The sequence below is a fragment of the Acartia tonsa genome, chromosome 4, assembly GCF_053477335.1.
Source record: "Acartia tonsa isolate MP-2025a chromosome 4, ASM5347733v1, whole genome shotgun sequence".
NCBI lineage: Eukaryota > Metazoa > Arthropoda > Copepoda > Calanoida > Acartiidae > Acartia > Acartia tonsa.
This window is the reverse complement of record NC_137263.1, coordinates 9,390,790-9,408,520: the sequence shown is the minus strand read 5'-3', so window position 1 is coordinate 9,408,520 and position 17,731 is coordinate 9,390,790. Positions and strand designations below refer to the sequence as shown.

The 17,731-nt window shown below is 32.3% G+C and overlaps 1 protein-coding gene across 1 annotated transcript; it reads right to left on the bottom strand.

Annotated features, from left to right (window-relative positions):
- Positions 1 to 4,514: 4,514 nt before the first annotated feature.
- LOC145318320 (uncharacterized) lies at positions 4,515 to 12,863 on the bottom strand. Its single transcript, XM_080159624.1, has 13 exons — positions 12,717 to 12,863; positions 12,044 to 12,220; positions 11,624 to 11,714; positions 11,156 to 11,265; positions 10,619 to 10,778; positions 10,142 to 10,204; positions 9,732 to 9,893; positions 7,612 to 7,659; positions 6,732 to 6,829; positions 6,443 to 6,563; positions 6,006 to 6,177; positions 5,694 to 5,767; positions 4,515 to 5,323 (listed from the first exon to the last, which is right to left on the bottom strand). Exons 1-13 carry the CDS (start codon positions 12,860 to 12,862, stop codon positions 5,225 to 5,227), a joined length of 1,521 nt encoding a protein of 506 aa, XP_080015750.1. The 5' UTR covers position 12,863; the 3' UTR covers positions 4,515 to 5,224.
- Between the last annotated feature and the right edge of the window lie 4,868 nt (positions 12,864 to 17,731).

The window sequence follows — 17,731 nt, the reverse complement described above, 5'->3', positions numbered from 1 at the left end:
AGGATTGCCTAAACTAAATTTTTTTAATAAATATAATTAAATAAAACTCATTTAATATACCTATTCTTTATTTATTTTTAAATTATTATAAAAATATCGGGTTTTGTTTGTGAAGTTTCTTAGTCAATTAAACCACCTCTAACCCTGATGTGAAAAAAAAATAACAAGGACAAGATCTTCATAATGTAGCGGAGCTGTGAATCGAAAAAAAAATTAAATTATTATTTAGAAATTGGAAATATGAAAATTTGCCAAGAATTAGTTCAACTCAGGGATCTAAAGGGATAAGACAATGGCCGATAATTTGATAAATCCCCAATTATAATACACAAACTTATCCCTTCTGCAGATTACAATTAGGGGTTGAAACGTTTTGACACTCAACTTAATGAACTAACCAATTAAATTCAATTATAGTCCCCAAAGTTGCTGAGCCAATGAAAAATAACAGATTATTATAAAACTTTGGGGACTAGTGTTTTAAACAGCCCAATGTCCCCTCATATCCTTAGTTCAACTAATATATAATATTTGTTTAAAATAATCTTTAAAAAAACAAGGATGACAACATCCATAAAAGCGAAGCACTGTAACGGTAGGACAAACGGACATTAACACTTGTATAGTATCTGAACTGAATAATCAGAATTTAAAAGTATAAGAGCCGAAGCAAAATTGTAAGAAAATTTGTTGAAAAACTGCTTGAAGCAGGATAATGTTTATGGACATACTTAAATTTTTGGACTTGATTATAGAGTTGCTTCGCTTATAATATTGTTCTTTGTTGTCCCAGGAATCAATATACCAAAAATCAGATCAAACGGATAATTAGAACACTTGAAAATTTGTTGTTAAAAAAGTAGAAAAATCAACATGTTTAAAATGGACGTACGGACATTCTGGTAATGATTATAGAGTTGCTACGCTTTCTAAATCGTACCCAACTACTACAGGAATCATCATGCAAAGTTTGAAATCGATAGGACAATTCTAACATGCCTAAATTAACGAATAAAAGCTATCTATCTCGGACGGACGTACGGACGTACGGACGGACGGACCTACCCTAATTATAGAAAAGCTTCGCTTTTAAAAATAGCAGCCAAAAATGTGTACGTCTCTACAGCACTTCTTCTATACTAAAGTAAGGTTAAATGAGAAAGACGTATGGATATTCTAGATTATAGAGTAGGATTTGCTGAGGTGGTATATCCAGCGGATTTGTTATGATAAGAACGGAAACTGAATTCCTATCCCATGAGAATTTGGGTTACACTTTTCTCAAACTCAATTTCATTTCTTAACTTCCTTTTCTGTTGTAAGAAGTGCACCTTCTCTACACAGATAGGATTGTCCGTACAATACATTATATTGACAAATACATTAAATAGTATAACAGCTATATCAGAAATCCGAATTAAAAGTAAACTATATTATATTAAGTTACAATATCGGAATACTTGGAATTGCAGAATGTAGATGGACAGGACAAGGACAAACCACAACCAAAGATGGCCACCTAATACTTTATTCTGGTCATGAAAGCCAACACATGTATAGTGTTGCTATAATTGTTCAAAAACGACATGTCAATTCACTAATAGACTGGAAACCTATATCAGACAGAATAATTAAGGCTAGATTCCAATCAAGGCACTGCAAGTTGACCATTATCCAATGCTATGCCCCAACAAATGACAAAGATGAAGAAGTAAAACAAGAGTTTTATGATCAACTGCAATCAATCAGAAACTCAGTACCCAAACATGACATGTGTCTAGTTCTTGGAGATATGAATGCTAAAGTAGGAACTGACAGGACTGGAGTGGAAAATGCAATGGGACACTTTGGCATAGGTACAAGAAATGAAAATGGAGAACTTTTACTTGAATTCTGTTTAAATAATGATATGGTCGTAGGAGGTACATTATTCCAACACAAAAACATTCACAAATTTACCTGGACAACACCTGATGGACAAACAAGAAACATGATTGACCATATTATGATCAATAGAAAATGGGTCAAGTCAATGCAAGACTGTAGGAGCTATAGAGGAGCCGACATATTCAGTGACCATGAACTAGTTGTCAGTAAGATTAAATTAAAGCTGAAGCGTACTGGCCATGATAAAAAGAGTGAGATTGGTAGACAATATGATTCTTCAAGATTAAAGGACCCAGTGATAAAGAATGAATTTGTCTTAAAACTCAGAAATATATTTCAAGTCTTAGAGGACCTAAATGACAAGACTGAGATCACATGGACTTCAATTAAAGAAAACTTTCAATCTACTGCTAAGGAAATCCTAGGACACAAGAAACCAGAGAAAAAGGATTGGATCTCTGAAGAAACATGGAACAAAATAGAAGAGAGAAAGAAGCTTAAAAACAAAATTCATAATGCTCAACATTTGGCTGACATGGGCAATTTAAGAGCTGAATATACTGCTAAAGACAAAGAAGTCAAAAAGCGCACAAGGAAAGACAAGAGAGATTACATTGACAATATGGCTGAAAAGGCCCAGAGAGCAGCTGACTTCGGTAACATGAAAACAGTATACAACATAACCAAACAATTAAGTGGCAAATATAACAAAAAGAGTGGTGAAACTATCAAGGCTAAAGATGGTAAATTACTCACTACAGAAAAAGAAGTTGCTGAAAGGTGGAAATCGCATTTTGAAGAAGTGTTGAACAGACCTGAACCTGAAATTACTGCTGAACCAGAACCAGGACATGAAATAGACATAGACATAGACACAAGACCACCAACTATTCAAGAAGTTAAAGCTGCTATACATAGTCTAAAGAATGACAAAGCACCTGGACCTGACTTGATAACTGCCGAAATGCTTAAGGCAGACATAGATCTTTCTGCTAGGACTCTGACTGATCTCTTTGATAAAATTTGGAGACAAGAAAAGATACCAACTGACTGGTCTAAAGGTATAATCATAAAACTACCTAAGAAGGGAGATTTGAACAACTGTGATAATTGGAGAGGAATTATGCTGCTTTCTATCCCAAGCAAGGTCCTATGTAAAGTTATTTTAAACAGAATTGATGAGAAAATTGACAATAAACTAAGAGAAGAACAAGCTGGATTCCGTGCTGGAAGAGGCTGTGTTGACCAAATTTTCACCCTTAGGACAGTTATTGAACAATGTGTTGAATTTAACAAGCCACTCCATGTAAATTTTGTTGATTTCTCTAAGGCCTTTGACTCCATACACAGACAAACACTCTGGAAAATACTAAGAAGTTATGGTATACCTGAAAAGATGATAATCATGATAACTAAATTTTATGACAACTTCCAAGCCTGTGTTTCAGTTGGAAACAATAAGACATCTGATTTCTTTAAAATAAGCACTGGAGTTAGACAGGGATGCATTTTATCACCTATTCTATTTATATTGGTCATTGACTGGGTGATGAAGAAAACCACAGAGGACAAAAAACGTGGTCTCCAGCTGGGCATACTAGGACACCTAGAAGATCTGGACTTTGCTGATGACCTGGCACTGATTTCAGAAACAATTAAACATCTACAAGCTAAGACAGATAGACTAGTCAAATACGCAGGACAAGTCGGGCTTTTTGTTAATGTCAAGAAGACTGAAATTATGAATATACCTACAAACCCTGATCAAACTATAACAATAAATGGTGAACAATTGAAACAAAGCAACAAATTCACCTATTTGGGGAGTGTTATCAGCAGTGAAAATGGCTCAAAAGCTGATATTAAAACCAGGATTGATAAGGCTAGGGTTGCTTTCAACAGTCTACACAACTTTTGGAATTCAAAGAAACTTGCTCTGAAAACAAAAATCAGACTTTACAACAGTAATGTGAAATCAGTTCTTCTTTATGGAGCTGAATGCTGGAGAACTGTGAAAACTGAAACAAATCAACTTAATGCATTTCACAATAGCTGCCTAAGAAGAATTTGCAAAATATTCTGGCCAAACAAAATATCAAACATTGAGCTGTATGCTAAGACCAAGTGCAATAGTATTGAAGCAGAAGTGAAATTTAAAAGACTAAGGTGGCTAGGACATGTGCTTAGAATGGAACAAAATAGGTTTCCAAAAAAGTGCTTAAAATGGAACCCCACCACTGGTAAACGTAAACGGGGACAACCAAAAATGACCTGGAGGCGGAGCACTGAAAAGGACCTCTTTAAGTTGGAATTAACATGGGGAGAAGCTGAAGCACTTGCCAAAAAAAGGAATTCATGGAGGAGCAGGGTGGCCGTATTCTATGGACTCCACAGTCCAAAAGAGAGACGCGCCTGAACTGAAATATTATATTAATTTTAGCGGCTCGTTGTAACTATATTCAAAGGGGTAGAGTATGGGAAGAAAATAGCTTAAAACCATCTCAAGCCTTAAATTTATTAAATAAAGTAGCATGAAATCATCACAGGACCTATGTAAAGCTTTCTTAAAATGAATTGGTCCTGTATTTATAAAGATCTTAATAAACAAAACAAAAAAACAAAGGATATTCTTGTAATATATATTTATTATACATAAGTTATTAAAATTTATGAGTTATTACAAAATATGACGCTTTACAATAATTAATAAAATAAAATTGTGCTGTCTTATTTATATATGTTTTAAGATTTTAGATAGATTTTGAGCTTTTGTTTAATGAATATTAGAAGTCAGCAATGACCAAAATTACAAACGCTATAACTAAGCAATACAGTTTTAATGATAAATATTAAAACTTTTTAGATATTCCATTTTTTTCATGATTTATTATTACTGTTTTTCATGATTAATAATTACTGTTTTTCATGATTAATATTACAGTTTTTTCATGATTCAGTATTACAGTTTTTTCATGACTTAATATTACAGTTTTTTATGATTTAATATTACAGTTTTTCATGATTTAGCATTACAGTTTTTTTATGATACGGATTTAGGTTTTTCATGATTAGGATTACAGTTTTTTCATGATTTAGTATTTTACATAATTAAGTAAAGCAAATGTTACATAATTTTATTGAAGCTTTTAAAAATTGTACTCAAATAATATAAAAGGCAGTTATTTTATGAAGAGTCCTTTAAATGTATGATTCCATTTTCTAATTGAGTTTCCATAATAGTTTTGGATAAAAATATAATAGAAATTTTTTTTCTTCTACGTTAAAAAACCGGTTTTATCAAACGGAAATAAATTGGATTTATAGCCGTTATGGAAAATTAATCATCTTCATTTTTGAAATATTTATCTGCCAATTTTTCAGCAAATCTGCATCTTATGGGAGGATCTGAATATTTACTCTCACACAGACTGCACGCCTAAAATAATAGTTTTTTTTGCCATATATAATCTTTTACTAACTTTTAAGGGGTCTAAATGTTCAATAGTCTGTATTTTACTATAGATCTCTAAAACAGCAAAATTGCACGACCTAATTATGCATGGTTGCGTTTGTTTGGGCTGAGGCATTATCCCTACTCTAACTATTAATGTGGCGCACCTGGCATAGCAGCACTAAGAATCATTTTCAATGTCTTTAGTTAAGTCATATTGTTGGTATGAACTTCGAAACTATCACCTTCCCGACAACGAGTGGATGCGCTTCGTATTTTGCCCTAGTCACCCGGATTATATGACAAACGTTGACAAAATGATTCCAGGTATGACTGAGCATGTTCAACCAGCTACCTTAAGTAATGGTTTACAACTTGAGCAGATGATGTGTCCCTCCTCGCATTGGTAGATCGGAGGCCGGGATATTTCTATAAAAAAAACAAGGACAATTATCTAGATAAGCAGTGGAGAAAATAGCAAGCTGACAACATTAGTGACAGGAGAAAGAAGTACGATTTTGGTATTGTGTTTGAAATATTTTAACAAGATTTTTAAAAAATTTCAAGGAAAAGTTTTACTTCATAATTTTTAATGATTTTGAAATATAAATTGAATTCCATAGAAACGGATGAAAATAAACAACATATTCAAGCATAAAAACAATACCCAGACAGACAGGACACTCTAATTCAGATTCTATTTCCGATCTTTCATCCTCCGGGAGGCAACTCTCCTTCTTGCTGGCGACACACAGCACAGAGTACTCAGAGCTCTTGTTCTGGATAGCGCGCAGCTCCTCCTTCAGCTCATCCAGCTTCGTCTGGTGCGTGCTGGTTACCTGGAATTAGTTGTTTTTTTTTAAATTAGGTGTTGATTTCCAATCATTATGAGAATAGCGTTACAAAGTAATGGTTTCTAATTACATTGCATAAAAATATAAGACTTTTTAATTGTGAGTTAATAAAATTGTTGCATTTTATTGTTGCATTTTACCCAATAAACACACTTCTTATAAATTGGTCAAGTTAATTAATATAGCTTTGGATGACTCTATCCGTATTGCTATAACTTATAAATCCCACATAAAATTGATTCAACAATACCTTTTCCATGTCTTCAGAAACCTTATCCTTCTTGATGCTGAGTACCAGAATTTCTTCCTGGAGTTTTGCTACCTGTGCCTGCTTACCACGGATAGAACCATCAAGTTCTGATGTCTCTGTGCTGGAATAAACATTTATCAATTATTTTTGGCTATCATTTAGAAATGCTTCTTACAAGTCACGGGGAGCAAGGACGTCAAAGCTTTTTTTGAGAAGGATAAAATGAAAATGAATAATCCCTAGAAGAAACTCCTCCTTTAAAGAAAATGTTAGTGAATGATAATATTACCTTGTCTCAGTTAGGTGGTGTTCATATTCCTGTTCAAGTTTGTTAACTCCTTTCTCCAGTTCCTCCATTCTGTCCCTCCAGATCTCCTGGAGGCGTACCTAAACATTACATAATTCTTATATCACATGTCTCTAGTACCTCCATTCTGGCCTTCCATATCTCCAGGAGGCGTACCTAAACATTATTACTATACTTGTTAGGTATATTACATAATTCTAATATCATATTTCTCTAGTACCTCCATTCTGTCCCTCCAGATCTCCTGGAGGCGTACCTAAACATTAAATACTTGTCATATTATATTTCTATAGTACCTCCATTCTGTCCCTCCAGACTCCTGGAGGCGTATCTAAACATTGAATACTTGTCATATCATAATTCTCAAGAGCCTCTATTCTGTCCCTCCATATCTCCTGGATGCGTACCTGAACATTACATACTTGTCATATCACATTTCTCTAGTACCTCCATTCTGGCCTTCCATATCTCCAGGAGGCGTACATTAACATTATTACTTTACTTGTTACATTATTTTTCTCTAGTACCTCCATTCTGTTATTCCAGTTTTCCAGGAGGCGTACCTTAAGATTACATACTTGTCATATTATATTTCTCAAGTACCTCCATTCTGTCCCTCCCCATCTCCTGGAGGTGTACCTAAACATTACATAAATGTCTTATCATATTTCTATAGTACCTTCATTCTGTCCCTCCAGAATCCTGGAGGCGTATCCAAACATTGAAATTTTAGAATAGGTTTCCATAGGTATGAATTTCAGTTTATATCCTAGAATCACCTCCCCCCCCCCCCCATCCTTAAAAACAGACAGACGGACAAAGTGAGTTAAACAGTAACTCTGCTACTAAGAAATAAACTTACCAGAACGTCCGTTTGTTCTACTTCAGTAATACCCCGAGAATTTAATCTCTGAAACAAAATGTTTTATTTTAATCTGAAATATTCTAAGGCCACTTTTCTAAAGTCTTGCAGTTTGTTTTGTCTAAAACAATTTATTTTTTTTTTCAAGCTAAAAATTGCAAATTTTGAACCTGCAATCAAGCCACTTAAAAAAACTCTGCCCATTGAAACTAACCATCTTTTAACCATGATTATTAATAGACAAACTTGAGTCACTAATAAATAATCAAGCCAATACCAAAATATAGTAGATCTAAGTATTTAAATTAAATAACATATAGCATATTTCCAAAATCGTTTAAAAAACAATTTTGATAATGTAAATGAGGTTTATTGATTAATAAGTTTTTTGAAAAGAGCAAAACTAAAGTGTGTTTTTTTTATGAGCACTTTTTTGAAAGCAATTTTACCCCACTTATAGTTATCAGAATTTAATGATTAATGGCTTATTTTCTTCGTTTTTTAAGGGAAATTATGAAACAACAAAACAGTACAGTAAAGTTGAAAATTAAAAACTTAGGTATCAACATATAAAAATGGTTTTAGCGCATTTTTCTTAAAAAAATGGATTTTCTGTAGTCGACTTTGGGGGGCCAGTACTCCCTCCCTGGTTGAGATATGACCTTCAAACTTTGATATGTTCTAGTACATGTCCCTAATAGTATCTGTATACATTTTTAGCTCTATATCTCAACTTTGAAGTGTTTAGCAGCAATTCTTGCAAAAGGTTGATTATTTGGGCATAAGAAAAATGCGCTAAAACCATTTTTAGATGTTGACACCTAAGTTTTTAATTTTCAACTTTACTGTACTTTTTCAACAAAAACTGTAATTTTTTTTGTTGTTTCATAATTTCCCTTAAAAAACGAAGAAAATAAGCCATTAATCATTAAATTCTGATAACTATAAGTGGGGTAAAATTGCTTTCAAAAAAGTGCTCATAAAAAAAACACACTGTATTTCAATATAAGGTACAGCTTTTTATTTGTGATTTCAGTATTTTTATCCGTTAAAAACAGTTTTTAACCTAAAAGGAAAATGTTTTTACTTTAAAAGAAATTTCTGCTTGATCGACTTTTTTGTTAAAGGAATGATTTTTCAGTTACTGTAAATTGATATTGTACCTATACATATATTAGCGGTTGCGCCCCAAGTCTTTAGGTAGTTTTTGACTCCAACTCTGAATTTTTTATATATGTTTTTTTTTGGGGGGGGGGGGGGGTTGATAATATTTGTAAAAAAATTCTAACATTGCTACGCAATTGGAAGCTTCCCTTATAAGACCAATAAAACACATATTAATCAAGCAAACAAAGTACAGCCAGAATAAATGAATTCAAATTTCTTAAGAGTTAAGTGAACCAAAATTTTTATAATGCAATGTATAATGTATATGTGGATTCGACAATGTTACTTCAACAAAATATAGAATCAAAAATACATTTTTTTCTTTCAAAAGGTTCGTTTTTTGTCCATAAGAGGGAAACCGGCAAATAATTATATAAAAGAGGAGTGTTTTTTTAACATATGTAAAATTTAATGTTTGCTAAAGTGAAAAAATACATTTTAGTAAGTATAAAGGCACACCATTAACCAAAACATGGGTTAAGCATCAACAGTTTTGCTCAGGTCTTTCTTTTATACATACAATTATTAAAGGCAAAGCTTTTCTATAACTAGGATCGGTCCGTCCGTACTTAATGGATAGCTCTAAAATTTTGACATGTTAGTGTTGTCCATCGATTTCAAACTTTGCTTAAAGATTTCTGTAACAGTTTGGAATATTTTAGAAAGCGTAGAAACTCTATAATTGTTGCTATTTAAAACATGCTGTTTTTAAAAACTTTTAAACAATAATTTTTTTGCATAATGTAAAGTTATCTTATGCATTGGATTTTGGTAATGATGATACTTAGGACAACAAGGTACAATATTATTAGCGAAGCAACTCTATTATCAAGTTCTAAAAATGTAAGAATGTCAAAAAGCGTGAACATCTAAGCGTTTTTTAGTAACTTATGTTGACAGACACATAGACGGACATACTAAAGTTATAGATTACCCAAGCTAAAAAAAATTACCAAAAGCAAGATTTTTTCCTCCTCAATCCTGGCAGTGTTTGGTTTGGCAAGCTGGGAGGAGATGTTATTGAATTTAAATCCCCTGGTATTCTCCAGCTTAAAGAACTCCGGGTTCTCTCTCATCTGCCTAACTTCCAGCAGGCGCTTTCGTATACTTTCTTCCTTAACAAGAATGACAACACTTATAAGTAGCGAGGCACTTAAAATAATTTTTTTTGACAAACGGACAAAGTGAATTTTGGAGCAGATGTTTAGTAGCAACAAAAAAGAAAGAAGAAAAAATTCCTCATTAATATAGAGAATCTTAAATGTAAGCCAAAAATCACATTTAGAATATAGTTAAAGCAAATAAAAGAATCCAGTGAAATGCTGAAATAATAACTGGCTGATGTCTTGCAATAAAAGCTTACCTCTGGTAAACTCATTAGAAATGCAGCTGTTTGTAGTTTCTGGGTCAACTCCTCCTCTTCAACCTAAGCATAAACGGGGATGAATAAGTTTTCTAATTTCCCATCATATTATTCTTTTCTAGAATTATAGTTGGTCCGCCCCATTCCGTTGCAGAAAGGTAAAAATACATTTAGGCATGTTAGTGTTGTCTTTTCAATTTTAAACATTGCATGATGATTCCTAAAATAGTTGGGTATAATTTAGATAGCGTAGCAACTCAATAATCGTTACCAAGTCTGAATGGCTGGTATTATAGATATTTTGACATCATTTTCACGTTATATGGTTTTCCTTTGTAATATATACTATTAACATGCACGATTGTCGATATCCAATGTGTTAAGGTTCGCTTTTATAAATGCTGCCATCATTATTTTCTAAAAAGATATAACTGGAATTTAATTTTTCTTTAATATTGTTTAAAATTAAAAACTCACCTCCAGAGGGTCTCTAGGAGGTTGTGATGATTGGGTGGTAGGATCTTGTCTACTATTGTTATTATCCTCATGATTATCATTATCATCACTAGACTCTTCATCACTTGTGTTGGCAGCTCTACCACGTCTACGGATCATCACAGCTCCCTGGGTCAAGTCACTTTTTTTCAAAACTTAATTTTTCATCTACAAATAAGCATCAAGTAAGATTACTAGATCTGTTGGTCTATCGGTGATGCTATAAAAAATAACAATATATACCCATATAAAGATTCTTTCTCTCTTTTTCATGAACAATATAACTCACTTTGTTCGTTTTCCAGCCATGTGCTTTGCTAATTTTGGATATTGTCATCATTGTTAGATAACGAAACTACACTACAACAAGAACAACCTTCTTAGTATAGCACTACAAATATTATTTGTTGTTTGGACATTTATGAATCATGCCTTAGCATGACTAACCCAACATAACCTCAAGTGAAAAGACAGTTAAAAAAATTGAGAGAGTTTACAATCCTAATGATAAAACAATACAGGGAAACTTTTCTATAAATGGTTTGTTGATAAAAAGTGATTTCCTGGTTCAATACCAGCATTCCAGGTTTCCTGCCATGACTCTGCCTGTCTGCCTCTGTCTCTGAATTCTTCATAATTCATAATATTTCTCTTCTCACATATTTGATTTAATAAAATAAAAAAAATCAATAGTTAATTCGAGGCAGAATTAAGATTGCGATAACTACTAAACCAATTGAATCCTATATTTTTTGGAAAGGTTCACTTAGGCACTAAGATTTCGACCGTGTTGCCTGGATATTTTTGTTATGCCCAAGATTTCTTAGATAATTTGTGATTTGTAAATATTTGTAAGGTTTCTAAATATGATAATTGTATGTGAAAATGGAACATCAAATGAAATTTTAATGAAGTGGTAATTTATATGATTATAAATTTATAAAAACTAATGAAAGCATTTAAGTTTATTTTGCTATGAAAATTTGCCTGATCATTTGCATTACCAGAACTCGAGGTTTGAGGAGATATTTGGTCTCTGTGTCGAGATATCTTTCTATCTGTGTCTTCTGATAAATATCTATAATCACGGAGATATGTAAAATAGAAATGCGTTGCTTTAAAATAAATCTAGATTTCATCACACAAAGCTTTAAAATAAAAAAACATTAAATAAGACTACTTTTGTTAAAAACCTATGGAGGTGGTTGTAAGTTGGGTCTGTTTTTTGGCTGAGGCATTGTGTCTATTCTTGTTTTGAATGTTGCGCATTAGATATAGAAGCAAAAACTCTTTAATTAAATTGAGGTTTGGGCCGAGATTCAAACTCTTCGCCACCCCTAAGACAGGCGGATAGACTACAGTCTTCTTGGGTCTTAGATAAATATCTTTTTTAAAATGTTTATTGACCTGTAACTTGCCAATGAGTGTGATGGATAGATCCGTCTTGATGAGGGTGGTGATGATACTCTTGTTGTTGTCGTTGGGGATGTCATTCCAGATCTTGATGAGAGTCCTGACCTGGAGTATCTGGAGGAATAACTGGGGCTGCTATATTCTTCATATCTCGTGTCTCGGGATGTATATCTAAAAACAATTGAAAAGTTTAAAGAAAAAGTGGAATCCCATAACCCTTTAAAGTTGAAAAGATTTTTAGTCCATATGGCTTAATGGAAATTTAATGCATTTTACAACTTACTTTAATTTTACCAATATGAACTGGTAATCATAAAAAATGAAGGGATATTAGTAAACACAAGAGATCCCATGATAATAAATAAAATTTCCTCCTGTGTTGATTTAAATTATTATTTAAAAAGTTTGTCACTTCTAGTTTGGAACGAACAACCACTTAAATTCAATAGAAATACAAAAAATCTTTGGGCCAATGAATAAGATAATACGGATATAAGACTTTGGGTACCGGTGTAATTTACAGTACAATATTTTGTTTTCCCTTCTATTTTCTTTTTACAAAAAAATGAAAATCAAGAGAGGAGGGAGAGGTATCCTCCAACTTTCCTCCCTAACGCTAAGGTTAAGCCTTTTCTAATTCAACAGAAGTTTTCACATAAAAAATTACCTGGAATAATCTGCAGGTGGAGAGTATCTGGAAGTGAGAGACAAGTTGCCCCCAGAACCTGGAGGTCCCCCTGTACCACCTCGCTCTCCCCTGGATCCTGTAAACAATGTCATCCAGTCTCCAGCTGTCCGCACAGAATTGGACATCTTTAACAAATACCAAATTAATTTTAAAAACAAAATAAACCCAATTTATAAAGCCGTTTTTGAGATTTTAAGGAGATCCTATCAGAACTAAAAATTTGGTTTTGAATTTCAGGTTTGCTTAAAAAAAGTATCAGTTAATAATCGTTTTTTTTCGGTATTAAAAAAACTACTTTTCTCTTAAAAGCTTTATTAACTATATTTTAATAAGATATTCTGGTTGAAAAAACTGACAAAACTTGGTTTTGGGTCAAAAACAATTAAATTTGGTATGTTCCTTTTTTCTATGAATTTCAAGTTCACAAGTTAACTAGGTATCAACTTAAATCACATAATTACAAATATTAGAAATATATTTTTTATAACTAAAATATATGTGACAAAATTTTTAACAACTTCTATGTACAAATACAAGCCCTGCCTTACTTACATAGCAAGTGCTTACAAATATACATATGTATACAAATACAAACATGCATCCATAAACCCGGTAACTTTGGATTCTAACATTCTTGTTGATTTTCATTTCTTTTAAATCCTTTCTTTTTTAAGGGACTAGGAAGTAACTTTTTAAAATTAAAATTCTGGATGGAAACACATTTTCATGGCTCCTTTAGCTATGTAGATCAACCAAAGACGTCCTATTAACAAAAATATGAAGCTTTAGTAGAATTATCTTTTGTTTTATCTTTTAGTTATTATGAATAAGATAATGTTAAGGTTTGACAATCAGATGAGAATTATTGTTCTCAGTCCCTTTAAGAAAAGTATAAGGCATTATAAAGACCAAAATATGTATGCATATATTCTGCTAGAAGTGCATATAATTCTCTTTTCGAACATATCTTATATACTTAACAATAAAGTTATTTTAGAGTTTTTGTTAAGTTTTTTTTCCTTTTCTAAGTTTCTGAAATTATCTACACTGTCTTTGATTTTTACTTTGAAAAAGACCTGACCTTTCCCATATAGACCCTGTAACAGCTGTTTTTCTGTATACCTAGAATTCCGGTCAGAGCGTTTGCTGTAAAAAAAAACATTGCTAGACTTAATACATGATAATTATACATACATTATTTTAAATGTTTGGTTGCGACTTTTAAAGGGTAGCATTTCTACAATTATTACTCTTACTTCATTTATCAGGAACTTACAGCTTTTTGGTCGATTAATATTTGAATGTCTCATTTGAAGCATTTTTTCCCCGTCAAATTATTTTAAGCAAAGTCCGCACATTTATTTTTAAAGCCTCTTGCTCTAATTTGTAGGTAAAAAATACGCAATAACCTCTAACAGTCTTAATTTAAATTTTTAAAACAAATCTCATTGTTGGGGTTAGTTAGGTTTTGTGGACTCCCATAGGGATATAAATATGTTTATAGAAGGGGGGGGGGGAAGCGGGGGGGATGTTGATGGTCAACTATCAAATAAAGTTATTCTATTGAATTTTGTTACAAGGAAAAAAACAAATCAATTTTAGAGAATTTACAGTTTTAAAAAATGAAAAGGTTAAAAAGGTAAATAAAGATAATAACATCCATCAGTTACGCAGCTTAGACGTTAAAAAAAGACATAAACAACCAAACAACCACATGTTTTCTAGTTATTGGAACCAGGCCGTATTGGAAGAAAGGCAATCAAAGTAATTTAAAGGGTAGATGCAATATAGGAATCTTCACTAAGAATTTCAGTAATCCATCTTTAATAGCAGCTAATTACTTCGCCTACGCAACATAACAGTCGGACATAACTATGTGCGTTTTTGGCTAGATACTTGATTGTCCTGGTAATTATCACCAAAATATTTGGATCAATATTTTGCAGGCAATAAAAATACGTTTCCATTTTTAGATTAAAGATACAGAAAGGTGGATACACGAACATATGGAATTACAGAGTAGCTTCACTATTAAATAAAAGCGTAACATTGAAGAGAGCCTATAAAATAAAATTAGAACTAGGCATGGGAAAATTTTTATAGACATCAAATACATACAAAGTAGATGATAGATAGATAGAGAGATGGATAGATAATATGATTGCGTGATGAAACCATTTTATGCAGATTTGTGGAAAGAAAAAGGTATAAATTATGGACATCAAAGTCTTCACATCTTCAACCTTGCCACATACATCATTGTCTAAATCACAAAACACAACATCACAAATTTTACCTTTTAAAACCCTAGGTTTTTCTTACATTTTGATGTTAAAATTTCTAGAACTTAAATTAACTTGATGTGGTTATAATCGCTATGTTATTTTCACGTATAAGAATAATATTGAACCATAAGATGAAAAGGAATATTTCTGGAATGAGATCCAGTTCTTAATATTAATTTTAAAAAGTCCATAGTTTTCATTTGTTATGTTATTAAATGACCTTTAAATTTACAAGGTATTGGCTGGGATAAATGTGATAAACCTTAGGATTCTGTCGTGAGTCTTGGGCTTATAGGTTGTACATTTTGCAAGAAAGGGTTTGTTTTTAAGGCGTAATTTAGAAGTTATATAGAGAGCGGGGATACTTTATCTAAAGGAAATAACTGACAAAAAAGTTTGTGGCAAAATGATTTGTTTTTACAATTAGGCCCAAAATTAGAAGGTAATCAGATTTCAAACATGAACCTTCTTACAATTTAGCTAATCAGTTTACTTACAGCCACTGGCGTGCACACGATTTAAGATAGTCATTGAGTGAAGGGGGGGGGGGGGGGAGACAAAAAACCTCAAAAAAAAATTTGAGAAATTTTCACCTACCTGTACGCTGACATTCCCTGGCAACAATATTACATCCAGGTTGACAATAAAAAAATGCGGGCAATAAAAAAATATGATTAATTCAAAGAAAATGGGACCATTACAAAAGTAATAAATGATATGTCTATAAATAATGCAATTTTTTTAAAGAAAAGTCAAATGCAGACGACATTTTCAATATCTGTAAGTTTCTTTACTTTTTACTTTTGATTTATACAATTTTCATTATCTTAGTTCAGATAGTTTATTGATAATTGCATTAAATGAATTAAAAGGATAGGACGTGTGAGCAAAGTACATAATGTAAAAGAAAAAAAAATATATGTAATCATTATATAGCAACTGTGCCCCTGACATCTAGGGGCTCTTTATTCGAAGGGGTGGGTATGGGCTAGAAAAATAGCCCAAAACCACATGGACCTATGTTAAGCTTCTTAAAAATATAGAACTCTTTATATATTTTTGTATATGTATTTTTCATCAATAATTAAATACATATATTCCTTCTCAATTAAAATAATAATTATGGTTATTATAAAATGCAATCAAAATTAAACTATTGTTACGGCGCTACTTTACAAGACTTTCGTATCGGTGTGTCTTCTTCAATAAACACGCTCTACTTTTCACTTCTTCTTTCCATAATTTTGTTTTCCTTTATACACACATACAACCAGAGGCGAGCAGAAGGAGTGTAAAGGGGGGTGTATCCAAACGCCTACACCATTCTACACCCCCCTTGACCTTAATACAACCCTCTAATAACACCAAAGGGGGTGTCAAGGTAAATAAAGCTATACCCTTCTTAAATTTAAATGGGGTTTTAATGAAATATCTTTATACTGGAAAACTTTCTTTTCCTTCAAGCTAGAGCGTGGACACCTGGTGTTTATCTTCCCCCCTAACACTAAAAATACACCTCTCTTGTTGGTAAAACACCAACCTAAAAGCTCATGCACCCCTCTTTAATGGGGGGTGTCAAAATTTTTGTTTGCGCTTCGCCTAAATCCTCTGCACGCCATTGCATAAATTGTTTAAAACAATATTTGAAAACAGCCTCGCTACTTTGGATGTAGCTATGCTTGTAATATTAGTTCTCATCCAAATCTCTCTCGTCCATATAAAGATGAAATAATGAGACTCGCTTGCCAAAAAATCAAAAACCAGAAGTCAAATTTGTAGGCTTTCATTTATCAAGAATATGTCTATGTAAAAGAGGTGTATTAAATGGTGGTTTGATAAATTGAACATGGATATTTTTTTCATGTTGTTTTGTTTCATGTTTAATTTGAATTGTTAAGTCTATGGGCGTTTAACTAATTTTTAATGGGTGAATTTTTAAAAGTGAAACTTTTTTGTAAATAGCGTCGGTTTGTACGTCCATCCTTACGTAAAGGATAGATCTTATTGTTTTCAAACTTTGTATGATGATTTCTTCAACAATTTGGTACGATTTAGAAGGCGTAGCAATTGTATAATCGTTCATACGTGCTGTCTTTTTTGACACTTTTGTTTAGACTTATAAATCAAGATTCTATTTTTTAAGTTTTGACACTCTACGAGTTTACTACCGTCTGATTTAAGACCTTCGCTTTCATAGACTTTGTCATCCTTATTTTGTATTGTTAGTGTTATTTGAATTACAAGAAATAAAGATTTTAACCATTTTTACAACGAGGTTCGAATTTATATTGCCATCCACTTTTCTGTTGAAAGAATAACATCAATAATATTAGAATGGGATAATGTATTGAATCTCATAATCATGCAGTTTAGTACCATACACAGTCAGGTAAAAGAAAAAGGGTTGGTTGTCTAAAAGATGTTAATATAAGGTGTACAGAAAATAATAATGGATTCTGTTTACTTCACTGAAACGCTGAATCCATTCCCTTACCATAAGGAACCTAGGTAAATCTTAGGCTATATTACAGCATAGCTATGGTATATGTTTATGAAGTTTAACCAAGATTGTATAAAACAGCTTTTAACTTGGATTATGAAGAGCTTTTTGGCAGCTGCATTAGAAATAAATCTTTCTTTTTAACTTTGGAATTTATTTTAGTAAAAGTTAATTTAGTGATCAAATATGTATTTTTTGGTTGTGAGCGT